General features: G+C 45.2%; 1 protein-coding gene across 2 annotated transcripts in view; it reads left to right on the forward strand.

Annotated features, from left to right (window-relative positions):
• The first annotated feature begins 1,149 nt into the window (after positions 1-1,149).
• Ets1 (ETS proto-oncogene 1, transcription factor) overlaps positions 1,150-24,825 on the forward strand; it is a 78,411-nt gene continuing 54,735 nt past the window's right edge. Inside the window, exon 1 of one of the 2 annotated variants that reach the window (XM_042674960.1) lies at positions 1,150-1,596. In XM_042674960.1, the coding sequence (XP_042530894.1) occupies positions 1,515-1,596 (82 nt within the window). In that variant the 5' untranslated portion in view covers positions 1,150-1,514. The remainder of the gene's footprint in view (positions 1,597-24,825) is intronic. The other variant, XM_042674959.1, reaches the window with a different exon arrangement.

The following is a 24,825-nucleotide window of genomic DNA, read 5'->3' on the forward strand; positions in this document are numbered from 1 at the left end:
AGATCAATTGTCTCCAGGTATAAGCAATGTGTCTGTGGCAATGCGGGCATTACTGGGATTCATTTTGAGTTATTTGAAGTGTTGGGAGTCCCCAAATGTGTCCCCCCCCCCCCACCTTCCCCTTTCCTTGCCTTCCGGTTAAGGGCTTCAGAGATTCACAGCAGAGCTTGGGCTGACCTGGCCGGGGAGGGGTGTAATTTGAGGTGGTGGCAGGAGGTTTATTAGCTTTATCTAATAGTTATCCTGCAAGACAAAGCCTCAGCCTATGATCACATAATTAGAGGTACGGAATAACGAGAAACTCGCCGTAGAACCTTATGGAAGTCTGCGATGAGGCTTCAAATGTGGACTCCCTACTCTGGACTCCCTTCCCCCTCCCCCGTCAATCCAAGGGGCATTTGGGTCTACATGTAGGGGGTCTACATGTAGGAGGTCTCCCGTCGGCAGCCTCAGCCGGGTTGCAATCAAATGCAACCATCCACCAATGCTGCCTCCGCCTCGGCTAAACCTTGGCGAGGGTGGGAGGCTGGTTCCTGAACCACCACCACCGCCGGGACACTCGGAAACCCTCGGAGGACGTCGGCCCGTGCCCCCCACCCCCGCCCGCACGCCCCTGGGTGCCCGTGCCTCACGTCCTGTGTGTCAGTCCTTGTGAATGAATGAATGATGCACACGCACTGGGAAAACTATTCTGCTACTGGGAGGAGGGGGCGCGGCGGGTGACCAAGCCCTCAAGAATGCGTGGAGAATCCGACGGACTTTCCCGAATCTGGCGTAGTGGAAGCGGCCCGGGCGCGGGGTGCAGGGTCCTTCCCTCCGGGCGGGTCTGCCGCGAGGGGAGGGTAGGCTCGGTGGGGTTACCCACCCCCCCAACACTCCCGAGCCCAGCTGCGGGGAGGCCAGGCGCGCCCCGCCCTTCCTTTCGCTTTGGGCTGAGGGCGGTGATTGGCCGCGGGCACTCGGGAAGGCCACGCCCCCTGGCCACGCCCACCGCCCCCGGAGAGCCGAGCGCGCGGACGGGCTCGGGGGGCGGGGGGGCCCTCCTCCCCCCCGGGCACACTGGAGGAACGCCCTAAAGAGGAGGGGAGAGCGCCCGAGCGCGGGGAGGGAGGGAGAACGGGGACCCGGGGAGCCAGGGAGCTGGGGTAGAGCGAGCCGCAGCCGGCGCTGGCCGAGGGAGCGAGCGAGCGAGCGAGAGGCGGGCGAGGGGGCGAGGGACGCCCGCGAGCGAGCCAGCCAGCCAGCAGGGACCGCGGAAAGTGTCAGCCTCCCGGGAGACAGCCCGGGCGCGCACGGCCCCGGCCCGGTGCGTGGACAGCCCGCGGGACAGCCGGGGGTTTTACGGAAGAAAGTCGGCATCGCCTCCCCGTCCCCGTCCCGTCCCCGTTCTCTGGTTAAGAATCCTCCCCCCTTCCACCTCCCCATTAAAAGCACCACCACCACCACCACCACCGCGACAACTGTAACCGCCAAACTTGCGCTCACCCCGCCTGGCCCCTAACTCGTCCCGGATCATGAAGGCGGCCGTCGATCTCAAACCAACTCTTACCATCATCAAGACGGAAAAAGTCGATCTGGACCTTTTCCCTTCCCCGGGTGAGTGGTGATTGCCAAGTGTTCCCCCCCCCCCCACTACCCCCTCCCTCCCCTCCCCACCCCAGTTCCAGGGGTCCCCTCACTTTCCTTCCACCGCTCCCTTTCCAGACAGTTCATTTCTCCCAGGGATGCTGGTGGCAGAGGGAGGGAGGGAGGGAGAGGCCACAAGGAGGGCTGTTGGTGGCCCAGGACCCTTGGTTTGGGGCATAGTTATTTTATTTTCACAGCTGCGTTTTGCTGAGTGGTGGGAAACAGCTTATAGAATGTCTAGCATCCCCTTTTCCCCCCCTCTTCCTCCTTTTAAAATCTCTTCTTTCCGATGCCCTCATTTCTTAATCATAGCAAGAGGACCTGACACTTAAACTTCATGTCTTGCTTTCTGCAGCTTCTAGAATTGGAACTGATGGGAGGGACGGGGCCGGGGCGAGGGGTGGGGGAGTGCAGTTAAGTGGGCTGTCTAACGGGCTGGCCTTCCAGTTCCTTTTCAAATAAAAGTTGCCATCCCAAGCTCCCTTGGGTCGTTGCGGGGTTGATGATGATGAGGCTGTAGGGAAAGAACTGAAATTATACTTTTTTATTCTGGTATTCATGCAGGTTCCTAATTAGATCCGTGTTTCAATTTGGCTATGTTTAGCCCTTTTGGTACCAAAGAGCCTAGAAGAAGGAAAACATCCCAACACCAGACATGACTTGAGTGTGTTTAGTTCATAATGTTGCCTTAAAGAGAGAGAAAGAAACTTCATTGTATCATAGACCCAGATTATGGTGCTAAGCAGATGGAATCAACTCCATAGGACTTCTATAGTCTGAGAGGGGATTCAATCTGCTTCCCCTGCCACCTCCCCCCCCCCCCCCCCACACACACACTTAGAAAAGAGTGGTTTTGGAAGTGAAAGTATCTAAAAGATAGAGGGAAAAGTCCTGAGTTCTGGAAGAGATTTGTTACATGCACCTCTGTTGTATCTGATTGTCAATAACTTTAGATGCTGTTGTCTGGCCTTTGCCTCTGTCATAATTAGCTGCCTGCCTTAATCCTTTCTTAGCTTAAACTTCCAATGGAAGTCAAGCTGATACTTTGACATTGTGAGGTACTTCCAAAATGTTAATAGAGGCATTAAGGTCTTTCCCACTCCTTGCCAGTTTCCTAGTATTGAAACCCCTGGGTTGCTCTGCAAAAGAAGGCTGGACTAGTTTCTTGTCACCACATGAGCATGGCCAGCTGAGGCCCCCAGCCAAGATTTCAGGCAGGGGAGAGCTGCTGTGAAGGTTGCATTTGGGGGTTCCAGGGAGCCAGAAGAGGTTCTGTGTGTCACAATTGATCTATACCATACCGAGGAGGAGTGAAAGGATCGTTCACAGCGAAGATCTAAACTTAACTAATAGACTCTTTCTTTAAAAATGGCTTGTTTACATGTGTTGTTATGTGTGTTTATGGGGAAGAGACAGAGTCGGTCATCTGGGAAATATCATGTAGATATGTCAGTTCACATACCTACCATGGATATTTCTTGCTGGCACTGAATAGAGCCCCTGGCAACACATGCTTTCGATCACAGCAAACAGCTGAAGCATGTTCTTCTGGTAATTTAATATTAAATATTAGAGATTTAAAGTATATGGGGCTGTTACTTCAGTTACGGATAAAAATAAGCCCTGGGCAAGTCAGTTTCTTTAGCTTTCCTATCTATAAAATGGGATGGGATGAAGATGGTAAGGCCTAATGCTACTGTCCACATCAACTATAGTATGCATCTTCCTTCCTTCCTTCCCTTCCTTTCTTCCTTCCTTCCTTTCTTTCTTCCTTCTTTCCTTCCCTTCTTTTTTCCCTTTTCTTTCTTTCTTTCTCTTTCTTTCTCTCCCTTTTTCTTTCTCTCTCTTTATCTCTTTCTCTCTCCTCTTTCTTTCCTTCTCTTCCTTCTTTCTTTCCTTCCTTCCCTCTTCTCTCTCTCTTTCTTCTCTCTCTCTTCCTTTCTTCCTTCCTTTCTTTTTCCCCTTTTCTTCCTTTCTTTCTCTTTCTCTCTCTTTCTCTCTTTGTCTCTCCTTCCTTCTCTTCTTTCTTTCTTTCTTTGCCAGTATTGGGACTTAAATTCCAGTCCTGGGTATTTTCCCTTAGATTTTTGTTGTTGTTGTTCAAGGTTGGCTCTCTACTACTTGAGCCACAGATCCGATTCTGGAGTTTGGTGGTTAATCGGAGACAAAAGTGTCACAGTCTTTCTAGCTGGCTCTGGCTTCAAACTGTAACCCTCAGATCTCAGCCTCTTGAGTAGCTGGGATTACAAGCATGGGCCACCAGAACTGGCTATGATATGTGTCTTTATAATGGCTTTTGTTGTTGTTGTTCAAAAAAGGTTTCCAAGCCGCCAGTCCAGTTTTGTAAGTAATTTTCGATCCAACAGCATTTCAACTTGTCAAAGAAGTCAGGCAGTCTTTGGCCATTTATTGTCCCGCAGCTTTATTTCTAGCATTTTCAGGGTAAGCGAATAAAGAGTGAAACCTGAAAATACATATAGAACATAATAACGGACTTTTAGCTATTTTTTTGGACTTCAGTTGCTTCTATGTAAATAATATACGCATGTCTCAGAAAGGGAACACAAGGGTAAAGAAAAGGTAAGTAACTTAAGTGACAATGTACAGAAAGCCAGTGGGTAAAGTCAAATGAGTTTCTAACTTCTCAGTACCTATTGTCATGAGCAACGTTGCAAGTTGCCTTTGATAGCTCCGCCTAGAAACTTCAGTTAGTATTTACTCTTACAGGTGCAAAGATGGAAGAGCCCTTGGCCGGGGCTGCCTGGTTTTTTACCAGGGGAAGGACAAGACTTTGTCTGAATAGAAATTTGCCAGCAGACCGTAGAGGACATGCGTTTAAAGTTTAACTGCTCACAGTGTGGCTTTGTGTGTCCACAGCTGTGAATTAAATAGTCATCACAATGACTTCTTTGGGTTGCCTGGTTTCTTGTGTGGAGACTACGGTTGTGGGAGTGTTAGCTGGCTTCAGCGATTAAAATAGAATTTCCTTTCTCCTCCCCATCTTTCCCAGTTTGGTCAAAGAGAAGCAGTAAGGAAGTAGAGTCCAAACAGGAGTCAATAGGCCTAGAATATTTGCCCACCTATGTGGCTGAGACATGCTCATGAGCCTTTAGTATTCATTTTTTTCTTTTGTACTGGTACTAGGATTTGAACTCCAGGGCTGTGCTGTATTTTAGCTTTTACGTTGAAGGATAATATCCCTCTACTACTTGAACTACAGCTCCCTTTCTAGCCTTTTGGTGGTTAAGTGGAGATAAGAGTCTCACAGATTTTCCTGTCCAGGCTGATTCCAAAACTCAACCCTCAGATCTCAGCTGCCAAAATAAGGAATAAGTAGGATTATAGGCATATGCCCTGTGTGCCTGATTCTTTATTCACTGTTATTCTTTATTGCCATCATAGAGGATTTTTGACAGTATTACATACCAAATTATCATACACTGTGAAATAACCTTGACATTGAATTTCCCATGTAAGTGTGAAGTAGAATATTATTCTATCTGATTGTACTGTGTCTGATCTTAAATAGGCTCAAACCTAACATGGTCATTGAGTAGTTTCTGGTTTTTTCCTTGGTGTGGAGTTGGCTGAGAAGGGGCTGAGACTACCAAGGCTGGGTGCCAAAGCAAACACATTCCCAAGCCACTTCATTTTTCTCTCCTTCCCCATTCCATTCTACCTTCTGGGCGATATGAATCAGCGCTCTAAGTTCTAATTCTGGACTTGTGTCCATTAATGAGACTAAAAGGGCCATCCATCCCTAAACCCCATCACACCCTAGCCGAGTTGGTTCTTCCAATGGAGATCTTTATTGTCCTTAGTGAGGGGACAAACCTTTTTCCTTTCTCAGTGTAGACATGAAAGGATTGAGCTGCCAGGCATGTAAGGATTACTTGCTCACTGTGTGCCCTGATCCCCACTGACCATGCTCTGTTTGTGACAAAAGAAAGACTCCTGTGGTTCAGAGCAGGGACTCTAGAGCCAGACCAGGTGATCACTTAGTTACTGTGTTGACTTGGGGTAAATTACTTAACATCTCTGTATTCTAGTTTGTGCAAGTGTAATATTACTCAATGTGAACACATGAATTTGTGCAAAATCTTAACACAGCACTGTCATGGATTCTGCTGAAGAGTTCATTCAAAGGCATATCAATAAAGATGACCCTGATCAATAACAGGACTTTCGGTGGCACCCTTGAAAGGTTTGATAGGGAGGTATTGTGGCTACATCACATGCACTGCCCCAAACTATTGTTTGAGAGTGCACAGAGGAGAAACTTAAGACTTGCTTGCTTCACTGAGACCTTGTGCCAACCAAGATTCATGCTTGCTCCAGAAAGCAAGCGTGGTGAGCAGATAATTTTGAGTATCTTGAGGGCTGACAGGCCAGGGGTTGGTCAGTTATCTTGGGCAATACAGACTGACATTGTTACCTCAGAGCAGGAAGTCCACTGAGTGTGTGGATGAGGGGGACATTTTCAGGGTTGATTGAGAACTCGTTTTTTCCATGATGCACGATTGAGAAATGCATCATGTTTCGTTATTATAAAATAGCCTTCATTTTATTTATTTGGTTGGCAAAACTTACATTCCTGGCATTTTTGGACAGTTTGTGTTGCTGTGTCTTTTTTGGGAGGGGGGGAGGTCCTGTGTAATTTTTTTTTCCCCTTCTTAAAGAGCCCAGACCACATTGTAGGAACATCATCTTCTCCTAGAAGCCAATGTAACCTATGGTCAAGTTCCCAAACCCTGGTTTGCTCCACTGGGTCCCATCAGTTTCTCTGCTGGTTAGTGTAGGTCAAGGAATTTCCAGGAAAGAGTCTCCCCGTTTCAAAGAGTGTGGTAGATAATTCTCCACTAGCCATCGTGTAATTACAGACAGTTCTCTGGTCTGCAGACATGAATAACCCGTGGCTGCGGTGGCATTCCATGGGCTTGATTGAAAGATGGACTCTTGCCATGGAAAAGTTATAGGAATCCTTCTGAAAGATGTATTGAGCTTGCATTGTGTGTTTGCCGCGTTCATAGAAAAGAGCCCCCTTTCACACATCTTGCTTGCTGTGGGGAAAGTATTATTACTCCTATGTTTTCAGATGAAGAAAATGATATTCAGAGCAGTGCTTTGAATCACATAAGTAACTAATGAGATAGAGCATGGATGGTTTTTTATTTTTATTTTTTCACCTAAAGTTTAAAGTACGGTGTTATTCTTATGAACTTTGCAAACTAAAACCTGATTGTAGCTGGGGGACTGGTGGCCCACAGCTGTAACTCAGTAGGTTGAGATCCAGAGGATCACAGTTCATTGCCAGCCTGGAAAGAAAAGTCCTCTGGATTCTAAAATATCAACAAACAGCTGGGCTGGAAGCATCCAGATACATTGCTTAAGAAGCTTAAGGGGCTGGGCCACACTGACCTTGGGTTGTGTCCAGAGTGCTAGGATTCTTGTGTTTGTCCTCCAGATATTCTTAGCTCTCACAGGTAGAAAGGATTATATTCCCTTCCAAGGCTAATGTGCCAGGATCTAGGCACCATCTTTAGCTTTTTCATTCAAAGCTAGTGCTCTAGCACTTGAGCCATAGCTCCATTTCTAGCCATTTTAGTGGTTAATGGGAAATGAGAGTCTCACAGACTTTCTTGCCTGGGTTGGCTTCAAACTGCCATCCTCAGATCTCAGCCTCCTGAGTAGCTAGAATTATGAGCGGGAGCCCTGGTGCCTGGACGACGTTGCAACTTTTTTCAAGCCTCTGGATCCTGCCTGCTTTACCTCCTTTATCACTGATGCCTCTGTGTTCCAATTCTGGCTGGGGAAAGATGGAAGACTGGCAGAGGGGTTCATTTTCTGATGACATGCTTGATGTGTAATTTTCCGGCTCACAAAGAGGCTGAGGGACCACAGAAAACAAATTCTATTTTTTTCTCCCTAAAATTTTAGGGTTGTTTTGAGTCTGTTTCATATGTTAGGGAACACCACTTAACGTGCTCATGGAGTAAGGGAGGGAAAGACAGCCCCAAAGGCAAGTGGCTAATGGAGAACAGAGTCCTGCCTTCTCTGTGGCCAAGCTGGTGGTTCCCTTATCGTGACCCATGGAGAGTGTTTTCCCCAAAGATTAGCATCCTTAGGGAATTTGTGCATGAGCAACACGATCATCATCTACTGTGCGTGTCTGTGTGTGTCTGTGTATCTGTGTGTCTGTGGGTGGTGTGCTGGTACTGGTGCTTGAACGCAGAGCCTAGGTGCTGTCCCTTAGCTTTTTCTACTCAAGGATGGTGCTTTATCACTTGAGCCATACCCCCACTTCCAGCTTTTGGGTGGTTCATTGGAGAGAAGAGTCTTATGGACTTTCCTGCCCCAGGCAGCTTTTGAAGTATGATTCTCCGAACTCAGCCTCCTGAGTAGTTCGGGTGAACTGCTGGTACAGGACTAGTCTTAATACTTTGAATACATTTTTATTTGGTTGCTCTATCTTGACACACCACTCTCATTGCTCTGCTTAGAAGGAATGTCTGTGAGGATTTGCTGCTGTGCCATTATGTTCTGGGGCTGCTCTTTGCTCATGTATGTTGTTCTTAACTCAGGGTTAGGAATGTCAAGGTGATTTTCAAATCTTGTGCCTTTTTACTTGTCATGTGACTCTAGTTAATTCTTTGCTTTTTTCCCTTCCCTCCCCAGCACCAGTAGGCTAATTCTACTTGGCTGTTTTTAGTGACCTTTTCTTTTTAATTGTATGGTTTATAATCTTTAAGCAAAAAGAATTGGTCTGTATTGTAGGTTGTGGTAGGTCTGATTGTATTGGCAGAAAGCCATGCTTACAGATCGACCAAAAATATTGCAGTGTGAGCCGTAAATATTTATTATTTGGCCAACTCTGTCATATTTCCCAGGTTCTTTGCAGTGGGCTTGAAGTCAAAACTGTCACTTGGCACTCCAAATGTGACTCTTGTTCGCTGCCCACACAACTTTTCTCAGCTGCCTTTTTTTTTTCCTGGAACTTTCAGTTTTGTCTCTGAGAGTTGGTTGTAAAACAATGATTCAGAAAATGCTTTTTAGACCCAAGTAGCCCTGGGAATACCATCCAAGGAGCAATATCGATAATACCACAGAACAGCAAGTTATCCATGGGGACTTGTTAGCAGGTGGGGTCACCCTATTACACACTAAATTTGGGCCATCAAATGCTTGCACTCTCTCAGTCGCTAATCTTGGGGTTATGCCATCCAAAGTAAGCAAAGAGAACTGGATTAAGAATTTGAAGCATTTTAAGTTTAGCATGGTTTTCCCCAACCATGAGTTATATTTTAAAGTCATTGTTGATTCATATCATAATTTTGCTTAGAGCCTGAGAAACAACTCAAAATCAACCTCAAACAAGTTCACACGAAGCATTTGAAACCTCTAAGGTAGCTTTAGGTAGCTGTGGTAGCCGTTATTTCTTGGGGTGGTGGTGGTGGTGGTGCTAGTATTGGGGTTTGAACAGGGCTTGGGTCCTGTTCCTCAGCTTTATCACCCAAGGCTGATGCTCTGCCACTTGAGCCACAGCTTCACTTCTGACTTTCTAGTGGTACCATCCTTGGAAATAAGTCTCATGGCTTGGGACTTTGACTCTCAGATCTCAGCCTCCTTAGTAGCCAGGATTACAGGTGTGTGCCCCCAGCACCTGGCTAGTAATTATTTTTTGTTTTGCAAAGTTCTGCAGAAGAACCATGAATGTTTTGCATACTTTGTGTGTGTGTGTGTGTGTGTGTGTGTGGTTTATGTGTGTCTGCTTTTATGTTCACACGAATGAATAAATGAACTTTTGAATTGGAAGGAAGTGTCACTATTACATAAGTGAAGACAATTAAATTTTTTGTTTTGTTTGAATGTGTATTCAAGATGAGACATTTTACAGTTGAAATAAGAAGGGACAAAAGAAACAATTTTTTCCCCATTAAACAATGTAGATGAAACAAAGAAACAAAAATACACTACAAGCCTTTAGTGTGTTCAATTGCAACATTGTGTTTTTGGCTAAAAAAAATAAGAGGGGAGAAGGACAGGCAGAGTACTAATAAAAGATCTAGTAGAAGGATAAAAGAGCAAGAGGACCCTTTTAGAAAGAAATGAAAGAAGTTAAGAGGATTTTCCGTAGGCTTTGGGAAGGTCTCCATCAGGGCCAGGTTCTGCGTTTGACTGACTGGACTTCTGTTCTTAGGTAGCCAGATATGCAGATATGGGTCTTTGCTGTTTGTGTGGCCATTTCTAATACTTGAAACCCCACCTGGGCTGATAGCTGGTCAGAATAGTTCAGATATTATCTTCTGTGTGTTCTAGGCACTTCTGTGGCTAAAAGTGTAAGAGTACCAGTGTTTGAATTTAGGAAAATATGTGCGTTTTCTGCTGGGTGGACTCTCTATTCTAACAGTTCTAGGCTGTAACTCTTGTGGGCCAGCTTGAAGGAGATTAGAAGAATAGACAAAGGGCCTCCAGGGCCAGTGGTTATGCCTATGATTCTAGCTACTCAGGAAGCTGAGATTTGAGGATTCTGGTTCGAAGCCAACCCAGGCAGGAATGTCCATGAGACTTTGATCTCTAATTAGCTAGCAGAATGGCTAGAAATGGAGCTTGTTGCTTAAGTGCCAGAGCATCAGCTTTGAGCAAAAAAGCTAAGTGCCAGTGCCCAGACCCCTGAGTTCAAGCCCCAGCATCCTCCCACCCCCCCAGAGAGAACAGAGAAAGGAATGTTTTTGATATAGAACATCATATGTAAAGAATACTAAATTTAAAATGAAAGAAAGGCAGGTGCTGGTGACTCATGCCTGTAATCCTAGCTACTCAGGAGGCTGAGATCTGAGGATCATAGTTCAAAGCCAGAAAGTCCATGAGACTCTTGTCTCCAATTAACCACCAAAAACCTGGAAGTGGCACTGTGACTCCAAGTGGTAGAGTGCTAGCTTTGAACAAAAAAGCCCAGGGACAGCACCCAGGTCCTGAGTTCAAACCCATGACTGACAAAAAGAAAAGAAAAGAAAGAAAGGAGGCTTAAACCAATAAGAAGGCCAAGTTCCAGGTTATTGGAAAAGAGAAAAAGAAATTGGTGTAGGGCCAGGACCCACGACAAAGCTTATGGGATCTCAGGATGGTTTTTGCCTTTGAAAGTAGGTAGGTTAAGGACAAAGTCCTGGTGTTGAGTAGGTTTATGAGACTGTTGATTCTTTTTTTTTCTTCATTATTTTCCCTCCCACTCAAACTGTTAGTTGTTAAAACCTCCATATCAGTTTATCAGAATAGGCGTTAAACCTCAGAGAACATGACAAAATCAATCAGGTACCCTTTTGTTTGAGGTTCAAATGGAAAATAACTTAGTTTAGGCATGGGTATCTCTTGAAGTTGTTGTTTGTAGGTAATTTTTTAAAAGTCTTTAGGAACCTTTACTATGCACCAGGTGCTGTTTCTGTTTTAAGTGGTATTTCTGTGCAACTTCAGTTTTGTGCTATGGTAATTTTTTTGCTATTAATATTCAAATAAGAATGTATTGTGTATATGATTGTGTGTGTGTGAGTGTGTGCTAGTACTGGTGCTTGAACTCAGCCTGGATGCTGTCTTTTAGCTTTTTTTTTTTTTTTTTTTGCTTATGTGGTGCTGAGGAATTGAACCCAGGGCCTCAGGCATGCAAGGCAAGCGCTCTACCACTGAGCCACCTTCCCAGCCTGTCTTTTAGCTTTCTATGCTCAAGGTTGGAGTTCTACTACTTGGACCCCGGCTCTACTTTCAGCTTTTTAATGATTCATTGTAGATAAGAGTCCCACGAGCTTTTATGCACAGGCTGGATTTGAACTGGGATCCTGAGATCTTAGCCTTCATAGTATAGTTACGATTTCAGGCATGAGCCACCAGCATCCATCTGGTGGCTGTATCTGATTCTGATACCTTTGTGAGAAGTTTGCAGGGAGAATTTTTAATGGCAGAATTTCCATGTGACTAACTTACCTACTCCTTGAATTTCTGCAATTGTTCTATTTAATATTCCTTGTCCACTATTTAACTTAATTCTATACACAATACATAGTATATCTTACATCATCCAGATTCTAATAAGTGCACACTGCAATGAGGAATCAGGAATGGTAAGTAGCATAGTAAGTAGTATAGTAAGTAGTATAGTATAGTAGCAATTATTACTGGATCTTAAATAAGTAGAGGGACTTCTCTGGGGCTCATCATTGGTTGGAGAGGAAGGAGGCTTTGTTCTAAGCCATGACTTTGTCTGTATTTGTGTGACTTTGGGAAACTTTCATTTATTCTGAACTTCATTTTTCATCATCAGGCAAATAAATGACTTGGAGAAGGTACCTACAAAGGTTCTCCTATTATTTACTTTTTATGGATTTTGATAAAAATTTTTTGATGCCTTTCCTGGGGCTTGAACTTAGTCTAAGGCACTGTCCCTGAGGTTTTATAGCTCAAGACTAGTGCTCTACCACTTGAGCCATAGCTCTACTTCCACTTCCAGCTTTTGGATGGTTAAATGGAGATAGGAATCTCATGGACTTTACTTCCCAGGCTAGCTTTGAACAGCAATCAGCCTTGTGAGTGGCTAGGATTACAGGTATGAGTCATGGTTGCTCGGCAGGCTTTTGATAATATTTTAAATAACCAAGGCTCCAAAAGAGCACAGTGTTACTTAAGAGGTAGACAAGCACTGGTAGCTCAAGCCTACAACCCAACTACCCAGGAGGCTGAGATCTGAGGTATGTGGTTTGAAGCCATCTTGGGCAGAAAATGTTGTGAGACTCTTACCACCAATTAACTTCAGAAAACTGGACATTGAAGTGTCCCTTAAATGTTAAAACACCAAACTTGAGCAAGGAATGCCAAGCAAGAGCTGTGAGTTCAAGACTCTATTCTGCCACCAAAAACAAAACAAAACAAAAAGAAGAGGTGGACAAATCCCTAAGTTGTGTTGATAATAACCACTGGGGAATTTGAGGCACATCTGGAAAAGGCAGCTTTTCCACAGAGAGAGGTGATGGAAAAACTGATGCAGCTCTCTCCATGGTATTTTTTTTTTTTGGCTGGTCCTGGGCCTTGAATTCTTTTTTATTTTTAAAATTTTTTATTGTGAAAATACCATACAGAGGGGTTACAATTACATGGGCAAGGTAATGAGTACATTTCTTATCAAGCATTGTAGCCTCCTCCTTTGTTTCCCCTTCCCATCCCTTCCCATCCCTCCCTACTGTTTCCCACCCTCTCCCCCCCCCCCCCAGCCAACGTTGTAAAGTTTGTTTTTGACATAACGACTTGTACATCTCATTGTTGCAATGGGGTCCACCTGTATCACGTATCCCCATTTAAATGGTTTGTTTTTGCCCTTCACAAACTATACCAACATCAAAAACAATGAAAGCAGGGGTTATACCATGGGGAAGGGACATACAAAGCAACAAAGAAATCATTTTATAAATAAGTTAGAAACAATCACAAGAAAGAAAAAAATTTGAGTACTTACTTATCTTGGGGTTCATTTCACCTAACATCAACTTATCTGACCTTTTCTGCTTGTCTCAGACATCTACTAGTTATTGCAAATAAGGGAAACCATGGGACTTCTGTTTCTTTGGGCCTGGCTTACTTCACTTAATATAATTTTTTCCAAGTCTTTCCATTTCCTAACAAATGGGGCAATGTCATTCTTTCTGATGGAGGCATAGAATTCCATTGTGTACATATACCACATTTTCTTGATCCATTCATCTCCTAGGGGCATCTGGGTTGGTTTCATATCTTAGCTATGGTAAATAATGCTGCAATAAACATAGGTATGCTGGTAGCTTTAGTGTGGTCTTGTGTGTGATCATTTGGGTAAATGCCCAAAAGTGGGATTGCTGGGTCATAGGGGAGCTCTATGTGGAGTCTTTTGAGGAACCTCCATACTGCTTTCCAAAGTGGTTGAACAAGTTTACATTCTGGGCCTTGAATTCTATGCCTGGGTGCCACCCCTAAGCACCTTTTGCTCAAGGCTTGCACTCTACCATTTGAGTTCCAGTCTCACTTCTGGTTTTTTCTGTGATTAATCAGCAGAGATAAGAGTCTGACAGACTTGCTTGCCCAGGTTGGCTTTGAACTTTGATTCTCAAATCTCAGCCACCCAAGTAGCTAGGATTACTGATGTGAGCCATCAGTGCCCGGCTCTATGGCCATTTCTAAATGCATTGTCTTGGGATGACACTGGACTTCCCTCTTGGTCACACCTCCCTCCCTCTAGGTCTCCTAGCCTTCCACACTTCCTTTCTACATAAGCTTATGCTCCCACCAGCATATAGTGGCTCCTGTTAGGGTCTGAGCTAGAGAAAGAAGATGGAGGCTTAGGAGTTCTGGGAAGTGGCGCAGGCAAGCCCAGCTGCATCCTCAGGCTTGAGCGTGATGGCTGAGTAATGACTTATTTCATCAAAGCTGCCCCTTTTCGTTGTTCTACTCTGTTGAGAAACAGTCCCCTCCTGTAGTAGGAATGCATTCTGCTGGGAGCTACCCTGTGTACCTCTTCCTGACAGGCCAGTGAGTCAAGGCCTCTACCGCCTGTCTATACACTGGGAAGGGCCCCGGGCCTGCACGATGAGGGGCTGGCCACAGATGGTGTCTGGGCAGCTCCAGGATAACCCTTCACAGGCACTGCCTGCTAGTGGAATCAGGGACAGGCGAGGTGCCACCTGCTTTTGGCTTGTGGGCCATCCAGGAAGCTACAATTGCCCTTGGGTGTGGTAAACACCCCCCCCCCCCAATTCTAAGGCGTTGCCCTGTTTTTATCTGAAATCTCTTTTTATTGATGTCTTTTTTCCCCCCTTTATTTGGAGAAAGATCTGTCCTAGTTAATCTTTGTCTGTGAGAAGCAAGGCCCTAAACTCAGCAAGCCAGGCTTTACTTTGGGTTGGGGGTGGGGTTGGAGTGGAAGAAAAATGGCCATGCTGCTAGGTGGAACTTACCAAGGAACTACTGCTTATCCCTGAACTGCTCATCTTTCCTTTGTTGTTGTGTTTTTGCTAATTTTTCTGGTTTGTTTTAGTTTGCTGACTTTTGTACCAAGAACCTCATTGTGTGTGTGTGTGTGTGTGAGTGTGTGTGCACGCGCACACGCACGCACCAGTCCCTGAGTTTTTTTGCTCAAGGCTAACACTCTACCATTTGAGTCATGGTTCCACTTCCAGCTTTTGTTTTTTTATTTGTTTTGTTTTTTGTTTTTGTGGGGGATTTTTGGTGGTAAATTGGAGCAAGTTTCATGGACTTGCCTCCCTGGGCTGGCTTCAAACTGCTATCCTTAGATCTCAGCTTCCTGAGTAGCTAGGATTACAGGCGTGCACCACCAGTGCCTAGCTAAGAACCTCATTCTTTTACCCTAACCCATAATAGTTAAAGCATGATTCCCCATTTGCAGATGAAGAAATCCACGTGTCCCAGGTTGGGGACTTGCTGAGCGGAGGAGTTTAGATTCAAACACATCCAGCTGTAGCCAACCATACAATTGTGTCTGATGTCTTTCCTGGAATATTTGGCTATTTGTTGAATTTGGGTGAAACATTAAGATCTGTGGAGAATCGTGTTCACCAACCCATCTTAATATTTGCTTCGAACCTGGTAGGGCAGTGAGGTTTGACAGGTGGCTTCACCACCCTGAAGCTCCCAGGACTCCCTGTGTAAGAAAGGGAAGTGCAGAGCCATGACACCAACTAACTCTCCCAAGGGTATTGATCCAAAAGTGGCAAAGTTAGGAGGCAACATCAGAATTCACCAAATGCCCTGTGTTCAGGCACACACATACACTTAGCTGATGATAGTAAATGTTAGCCAGGGATGGAGATGTCCACTAGGTATTCGCTTCTCTTTTGCTAGAGGTAGACATCCTCTACATGTTTTACTTATATTTAATGAGTCCTCCACAGCTGGCAGCTGTGGAACTTTGAACAGGTTACCGGGAACCCTGTGCTGTGGGATCGGGGTATGTGGCAGAGGGATTCACAACAAGCTATTGGTCAGACTTAAATAGCATGGCAAGTTTGTTCCTTCTCAAGAAACAAAAGGAAATGTCATTATATCAAGTTACCTCTCAAACTGGGAGATAAATACAGAATCTCCCTTTGGGAAAGTTGACCTTTGACTTAAAGTGCTCTCTCTCTCTCTCTCTCCCTTCCTTCCTTCCTTCTTTCCTTCCTTCCTTCCTTCCTTCCTTTTTCTTTCTCTTTCTTTTCTTTTCTTTCTTTCTTTCTTTCTTTCTTTCTTTCTTTCTTTCTTTCTTTCTTTCTTTCTTTCTTTCTTTCTTTTCTTTCTTTCTTTCCTTCTTTCCTTCTTTCTTTCTTTCTCCCTCTCCCCCCTCTCTCCTTCTCCTCTCTCTCTCCCTTTTTGGGGACAGAGACTTGAACTCATGGCCTCTCATGTTCTCATTGGGCTTTTCTTCACTCAAGGTTGGCACTTTACCACTTGAATCACAGCTCTATTTCTGGCTTTCTGGTGGTTAATTGGATATAAGAGTCTTAGGGACTTGCCTGCTCATCTAGCTTTGAATTACAATCCTCACATCTTAGCCTCCTGAATACCTAGGGTTGTAGGTGTGAGCCACCAAGTAGCTCTTTTTCTTTTAAAGCACTTTGAAAAGAATTCTCCAATCTCTGCCTGCACTAACCATATGACTGTGCCTCAAATTATGCTTTTTAGCAGAAGTTCACCTTTATGATAGCAAGAATGATAGGTAGCTAGAAGACTGTGTCTGGGTAAAGCAAAACAGAAACAAAAAGAAAATTTTGAGTCTTCCAGTGGATGTCATGGGCAAGAACTATGTAAGAACTAGTGAGTGCTTTGAGCTTTTCCTTTGTTTCCATTTGAGATAGAGGGCCTTCGCTATGGTGAAGAGTTGAGCAGAGTTGCATTGGATTACCTCCACGGTACAATGTGTTGTTTTGAGCAATAAAAGCAGGCCTCACTCCCACCCCACCTTGTTTCCGTCATGCTGGAAGCTAGAGCATTCCAAAGCCAAATGACAGGTTGTTAGCCCGACAAGAACTCCCTTGGTGTGGTACTGTTTTCCTTGCCAAGTAGGTGTAAATCCCCAGTAGCCATTGGTGCCAGAGGCCCTTCTGGATTATGGGGCAAGAAGGGAGTGGGAATGGGAAGCCACGGGTGGTTCATCTGATTATAAGCAAAGAGGTGGTGAGAAGAGTTTTAAGCCTGGCATTTTGCAATCTGAGCATTCACTTAATTCTTGGTAGGGAAATTGTAGAGCTCATGAAGTCAGTCTTAGTAGGGCCACACTGAGTGTCTTCCCCTTACCTCGGGGTTTAGTTTCTGGCTTTGGGCTCTCCACTTTGGGATACTTTGGGTGCCAAGCCTGAAGGGTCCTTTGTTTTTAACCTTTGCTTGGATTTAACAGTTTCTATGTGGTCCACTAAGCAAGTGTGCATAGGCAGTCTGCTGCCTGGTGTGACATTCAAGACTCTTGAGACTGCTTTTCCTGGAACTGCTAGATGAATGTTCAGTATTGTTGTGGTATCCTACTTGAAGGAATTTTCTCCTAGTAAATGAGCTACCTTTCCTTGGGAGACAGTGGGAGAGTTAATGAGTTCACACTTAGAGTCATTGGCGAAGTAAGGAGTGTTCTTCAATTAGTGGGAAATGTGCCGTGATTCTAAATACACATGAACCTCTCCAGGGCGAGTCCTATGTCTCTACGCATCCTTGATTTTAGAGATTAAAAAGTGCAGTTTTATACCTTCCTTGTTTCCTAATGGAAATCAAATTGTTTGTCAGAATTTCCAGGTGCATTTTTTTTTTTACTGGTCTTGACACCTATCTTGTGTCTGAGGTACAAAGACTAAGAAGTGACACTTTTTTAGAGGACTTACTAGGTGTCAGGTACGTTGCAAGATTCTTTACAGAAACAGTTATATTCTTTCATTGATGTTGCTGTGTTCTGCCCTGTTGTGTGTATACAGAATTGAGTCCTAGAAAGGTTCAGATAATTTTCCAAAGGCCATAGAGCTTCAAAGTCAGAATTTTCTTTTTTTTTTTTTTTGGTCCGGTCATAGGGCCTGAACTCTGGGCCTGGGCGCTGTCCCTCAGCTCTTCAGCTCAAGGCTAGCGCCCTACCACTTGAGCCACAGCGCCACTTCCGGCTTTTTTTTTTTTTTATTTTTGCTTACGTGGTGCTGAGGAATCGAACCCAGGGCTTCAGGCATGCAAGGCAAGCGCTCTACCACTGAGCCACCTTCCCAGCCCCCAAAGTCAGAATTTTCTACTGAGCCAGAGGCACTGGTGGCTCACACCTGCTACTCAGGGGGCTGAGATCTTCAATTTGAAGCCAGCCTTGGCAGGAAAGTGTGAGACTCTTACCTCCAATTAACCACCAGAAAACCAGAAGTGACACAGTAGCTCAAAGTGCTATCCTTGAGGGAAAAAGCTCAAGGATAGATCCTGGGCCCTGAATTCAAAGCCCATGACTTACACACACACACACACACATTTTGCACTAAGATATTTTAATTTTTTTAAACTAACTTTAATTAGATAAAGGAGGCCCAAAGGGACTTCAATTCACCATATCAATTTAGGACTGCAAGGCATCTTGATCAGTGTCAGCCCTCTGTTTTCCCTGGCCTCTCTCAACTCCATTCAACCTCTAAAGAGACTTGGTTCCATTTTTGACATATATACATTGAGTATTTTGGTGGTATTCACCCACCTCTCAAGATATTTCTTAATTACGTTATCTTGCCTACTTAGGCCTATTAGAAGAGAAAACATGCAACGTTTTTGCAAAAGGACTTGATTCCTGGGACATTATTCTGGGACAGTTTTAGAATGGACATTACTGTCAGGGTTAGGAAGAAAATATGTAATTTATTGATAAATATTTACTAACATAGGGATGTGTGATAGGGGAAAAGGGGAAAAAAATCACATAATTTCTTCTGTGCATTTTCAAGTCCATGATGGCCAGGTGAATAAGGTCTTTTGTTGTTGTTGTTGGTGGTGGTGGTGGTCATGGGGCTTGAACTCTGGGCTTGGGCGCGATTCTTGGGCTCTTCAGTTCAAGGCAAGCGCTCTACCGCTTGAGCCACAGTGCTACTTCTGGTTTTCTAGTGGTTTCTTTGAGATCAGAGTCTCATGGACTTTCCTGCCCAGGCTGGCTTTGAACGGTGATCCTCAGATCTCAGCCTCCTGAGTAGCTAGGATTACAGGCATGAGCCACCGGCGCCCGGCCTACAAGTTCTTATTAAACTTACTGAACTTGGAGGTGGAACTGGGGTTTAGTCCCCCATGTTCTAGTTTGGAAAATCGAGGAATGAAGTGAGAACCCCACCCATGCCAGAGAATTTTCTAGGGAGGTGACATGCACCTACATAGTGTAGGCCTTGAGGCCACTTAAGGCAATAAGAATGTTTGTAGAAAAATAAACATGCATGGAATGCATCAACAGCTACACGGCAGACCTGGAATTAACCTCTGATTCAGTGAGTTTTTTTTTTACTAACAGCTTGGCGCCGGTGGTTCATCACTTGTAATCCTAACTACTCAGAAGACTGAGATCTGAGAATCACAGTTTGAAGCTAACCTGGGCAGGAAAGTCTGCAGCATTTGTATCCCTAATTAACTACCCAAAATCCAGAAGTAGAGCTGTGGCTCAGGTGATTGTGTGCTAGCCTTGAGTGAATAAGAGACAGGGCTCGGGCCTGAGTTCAAGCTGGAGTAGTGGCCAAAGACAAATAAGCCAAAACCAAATCCAGAAAAACATTTCTAGATATTTTGAAAACCTCTTCGGGATTTTCAGGGCTATGCCTTTAGCCATACTTTTTTTGTGATGGATGGGCTGAGGGAAGAACTTTGAAATTTAGGTGCTGGAAAAAACAGCAGGGACTAAGGGTCTTGCTTTGGATTTATAGAGTTCTGCCCAGCACATGCCTCTTACTGGCCCAGGGCAGGCAGTGAGTGACCAGCAAAGATGAAGCAATCTCCTGTCTCCTTCTGCCTTGCTTTGTAAGAAAATAATATTCTTTTATAAGCCAGCCAATTCCAGAGAAGTTAATTTTGAATTTCCTAAACTCAATACAAAATACAGCAGAGTCAAAATGTAATCCACATGCATATCCATTGGTACTTGGGTCCTTGTTTTGCTTTGTTTTATTTTGTTTTGTGCCAGTACGGGGGCTTGAACTTAAGACCTGCACTCTTGCTTGGTTTTTTCTCTCAAGGCTAGTGCTGTACCACTTGAGCCTTAGCTCCACTTCCAGGTACTTGATTCATCCATATTTGCCAGGTAGATTGATTTATGCCATGGTTCGCTTGCCATAATTTCGTGGTGTAAATCATTTTAATCTTTTTCCGACTTGGCAGGTAAGACCTCTTAAGTCAGTAGCAAATGACTTACATTTAGGTGGTTTTCCATGCTATCTAATCTCTTTGAGCCATACCTTATCACATTTATGATATTGTTCACAATAATACTTTGCACTGCAGGCTAGTGAGACAGCCCTAGGTTTGAATTCAAGCTTGCTCTTTACTAATTTGTCCTTAGGCAAATTAAACTTCCTAAGCCTTGCTTTTCTGATCCTTTCAACGAAGATAATCATAGAGATCTCTCAGGGCTATGCAAGGATTAGAAATAATTCCTGTAAAATGCTTTTTCACGCCATGGGGACTCAGTGAATGATGTTATCACCTTCTCTCAGCCAACCAAACTGTGTACAAGTGTTCACCACGGACGCTGTTATTACTTGAGTGGTTCTTAAAACTGTGGTTTACTGTTAACCTGGTTACAGAAAATTTTCCACTTGACACCCCTCTAACCAATCAGGCCAGAGCCGGTTCCTGGGGCCACTTTGTATCATGTTCTAGTCTCTGTGATGCACACTTCTGGTTGCCTGAGTTGGGGTTGAGATTAGATTTGCAACCATAAGGCATTATTTCCCAGGTCTTGCTCTTTCCACCCTTAACTGTGAGGTTTCTTAAAGTCAGTGTCAGGAGGTAACTTTATTCCACTGCGGAAGCCCTCCCCCTCTTTGCTTTAGGACCCTGTCTTATACCTGTGAGATGGATGGAGGAAAAATCTGATGGAATTACACAGTAAGGCAGGTCAGTCCTCCTTTTCTCCCATGTGTCACTTCCTGAGATCTCCAGGTAGTGAACTTCTTTGACAAACTCTTGAAAACTTGTCTTTTTTTTTCCTTCTCGGCCACCTGTCCCCTGTCCCCTAGAATATACCTTGTGGGCTCGCCCATTTCTCACAGACTTTTCCCTAAAGAGCTTTGCAACTGGAGAATCCAAAGGAGCCTTGTGCCTCTGTTCGTTATCAGTTTCTGATTGCAGCATGTGATTTACAGCCAGAATCTGGCATCTAGAAAAGGAGATCGTGTGTCTTTAAACAGCTGTGCGCCAGTGTGTGTAAATGCGCTTGCTAATCCAGTGACTAATTCATATAGTTTAAACCAGCACTGAGCCGGGCTGCCAGGGCAGGGCTGTAGCCTAACTGGATATAACCCAATTATTTCTTTAGTCCTCTCTGTATAGCTGTCTCTGCTTCTGTCTATCTGTCTCTGTGCCTCTGTCTCTGTCTATGTGTCTCTTCTGTCTTCTCTGAACAACAATCAGCAATGGTCTTTGGTTACTCTCCTTCTTGTCCTTCCCCCCACCCTCCTGGCTCTTCACCCCTCCTTTTTATTTACTCATCTGAGGGTGAGGCTCTGCTACTTCTGAGTCAGGGCCAGGGAACCAATCAGAAGTATGTTGGGGCATTCCAGGGGACAGAACTCATGTTCCCTCTTGGAAAAGAATTTCCTCCAAAGCTCCCTTGCCCATTGAAATGCTGTGACTGGGCCTCGCTCAGTTCCAGTCCGGCAATGATGCTGTCTTCCCTGTATGTTTGCCTGAAGTTGCGGTCCATTTGCCCCTCCTCAGTCACCATCCTTTCCTGGTGGGTCTGGGGTTTGGGAAAGACGCTTCCACTCAGTGGGCAAGTGCCAGACTTCTTCCCTGAGAATCTTATAAATATAAAAAAATGCAAATGTTGCCTTAATTGAGACCCAGGGTGGCCTCTTGTGGGAGCATCTTGGGGAGTTGGAAGGATTTGTTTGTCTCCTGGAGTCTGGAGCCTTTCCTCTGGGTCCTCAGCCTAAGTGTTCCCAGAAGTTGCAGACACCAAACAGGTGTCTGGCCCTGGAAATGGCCCCTGCCCAGCTTTCCCCACAGTCTCAGTGAGTGCAGCCCCACTGCCACCTCAAGCTCTGCCATGTGTCAGAGGTGGCGTGGGAGGTCCCAGCCTCTGCCTGGCTTCTCTCAGTAATGCCACCTGTCCCTTCCCTGGCATCATCTCTTCTACCCCAGGACATGACGAAACGTCTTCCTACTCACTCCCTCCAGACTCCTGCTGCCCCTTGCACTGTATTCCATGCCCATTGCAAACCCTTCTGTGTTTGCGGCATGCTCAGAGTGTGCCTCTGGGCATACGAATGCAAAATGATTGTCTGAACTCATGGGTATACCTCAGTGGCTTTTGTTTTGTTCACTAGAAGGGGCTTCCACATGAAGGGGCCCTGGTTAGTCATTTTCAAGGTATTCCTATTGTTCCATGGGTCAGTGACACTTTTCCTTCCCTCCCTCCCTTCCTTCCTCTCTCTCGTTCCTCTCTCTCCTTCCTCTCCTTCCTTCCTTCCTCCCTCTCATTCCTTCCTTCCTTCCTTCCTCCCTCTCCTTCCTTCCTTCCTTCCTTCCTTCCTTCCTTCCTTCCTTCCTTCCTTCCTCTCTCTCCTTCCTTCCTCCCTCCCTTCCTTCTTCTCTCCTTCCTTCCTTCCTTCCTTCCTTCCTTCCTTCCTTCCTTCCTTCCTTCCTTCCTTCCTTCCTTCCTTCCTTCCTCTCTTTCTCTCTCTCTCTTTCTTTTTTTCTTCCTTCTTCTTTCTGTGCTCCTGGGACTTGAACTCAGGACCTAGGTGCTATCCCTGACCTTTTCTGCTCAAGGCTAGCATTCTACCACTTGAGCTCCACTTCCATCTTTTTAGTGATTAGCTGGAGATAGAGTCTCGCAAACTTTCCTGCCAGAAGCTAGCTTTGAACCATGATCCTCAGATTTCAGCCTTCTAGGATCTAGAGTTACAGGTGTGAGCCATCAGTGCCAGGTGGATGGTGTTTCTTTTCTTTCTGAACTCTGGGCCTGGGCGCTGTCCCTCAGCTCTTGAGCTCAAGGCAAGTGCTCTACCTCTTGAGCCACAGCTCCACTTCTGGTTTTCTGGTGGTTTATTGGAGATCAGAGTCTCACGGACTTTTCTGCTTAGGCTGGCTTTGAACTGTATCCTCAGATCTCAGCCTCTTGGGTAGCTAGGATTACAGGCGTGAGCCACCGGCGCCCGGCTCTTTTGAAAAAAATACCAAGAGAGTTCACACAACAAAATGCACCACTTTAAAGAGTATCTTCAGTTGTTTTTGTTTTTAGTACCTTCACAAGGTGTGCAACCATCACCAGCATCTAATAGCAGAATCTTTCAGCACCCCTTCAGATGCCCTCCACCCATCAGCAGGATGAGCTCTCTGAGCACATACCTTTGCATAGCTCTACATCTCACTCATCCCCAAGGACCTGCTCTTTAATTCCTCCTCCACAGCACTCAAGCTCAGACTGTGTCTGAGCACTGGCTTGGTTAGGCCCCTCTGGAGTGAGCAAGTGTATGTCTGGGTGGAGATAATGAACGCTTTCACCAGCTGCAGGCACACAGTTCAGCCCAGAGAGCATGGGCTGTGGTGACTGCAATTTCCTAATGGCTTCCTGATGAGGCACAGCTAGTTATTAGTGGCGGATGAGGGCTGAGAATCCTGGGCCTCCCTTTCCCACCTGACCCAGGCAGATGCAGAACAGCCGTGTCCACCACCCACTTTGCATTGATCACGGTTGCTCTGCTTGCCACTTATCCGTCTGACCTGCTTATTGATTTGGAGGTTAGGTCTGCCTGGGGATGAGTTTGCTGCTGGGACAGCTGGCCGGGGCTGGCTGCCGTGGATCTGTGTGAATGATGCTTGGGGACAAAAGTAAGATTGAAGGAATGCTGAAGTCTGGGCATTCAGGGACATTGGGAGAGACCCAGGGAGAAGGCTGAGAAGACATACATGTCTTCATTTGGTATATCCTTCCTGTAAACTTTAGATCCTACACTCTTTGTGCATTGGCGTTTAGGACCAGAGCTGTTTGTACAGCTCTGTCATTTAGGCTGTGGGAGACTGGGGGCGGGAACTATAGAGATCATTTCACTAGTTAGACAAACAAATTTACTTCAGAAGCCTGAGTCCCTGGCTTTGTGTCCTTGCCTTGTCACTGGGTTTGTTGCATTCCCTTACCTCTATCAACTATGTCTTAGTTGCCCCATTTGGTCCCCAGTGGGACTGGAATGGTAGTGTTGGAGGGCTGTCAAATGACATGATGACTCCTTGTTTTCCTTTCAAGTGATTTTAGTTTCATATATCTGAGCTGGGAGCCAGTAGCTCTTGCCTGTAATCCTAGCTACTCTGGAGGCTGAAATCTAGAAAACAGGGTTCAGAGCCAGCTTGGGAATGAATATTGATGAGATTCTTATGTCTGACCAAAAAGCTGCCAAGTAGAACCATGGTTTAAGTGGCAGAGCACCAACATAGAGAACAAACTAAGAGATAGCACCCAGACATTGAGTTCAAGCCTGAGCACCCTCATTATACAAACACAAAAATCCATAGATCACTGAAATCAAAACCAACTAAAATCTTTACTGCTTCTGGATTGATGAGACTGGCACTCTTAAATTTAAGAGCTGGCATATATCATGATACCCTACCCTGGCATTCAAATTGAGGATTAAAGATTGTACTTTTATGGTCCTTGGTATGCCATAGGAACCTCTCTCCAGCTCCAAGGAGACTCTTTAACTAGAATCTATGCGTTGTCACTCAACACTGTAAGTGGGAGCCAATAGCATTGCAGGCCCATAAAAATCCCATCATATCTGTTGGCTCTTTGGGTGGGTTGTCCTGCTGTGGTTCTGAAGAACTTGGAAAGGAATAGTATGCTGAACCAGGGCTTGTTGGTAGTGAAGACACAGGAGAGACCCCCCTAGCCCTCCTTTGCAATGCATAGCGATAAGGTAGGTCAACAGCAATGGTACAGAGAAGTACTGGGCAGGGAGTCAAAAAGTCTAGAATTAGTAATCATGTGATGTGTGG

The sequence above is a fragment of the Dipodomys spectabilis genome, unplaced genomic scaffold (assembly GCF_019054845.1).
Source record: "Dipodomys spectabilis isolate Male_0828 unplaced genomic scaffold, ASM1905484v1 ptg000023l, whole genome shotgun sequence".
NCBI lineage: Eukaryota > Metazoa > Chordata > Mammalia > Rodentia > Heteromyidae > Dipodomys > Dipodomys spectabilis.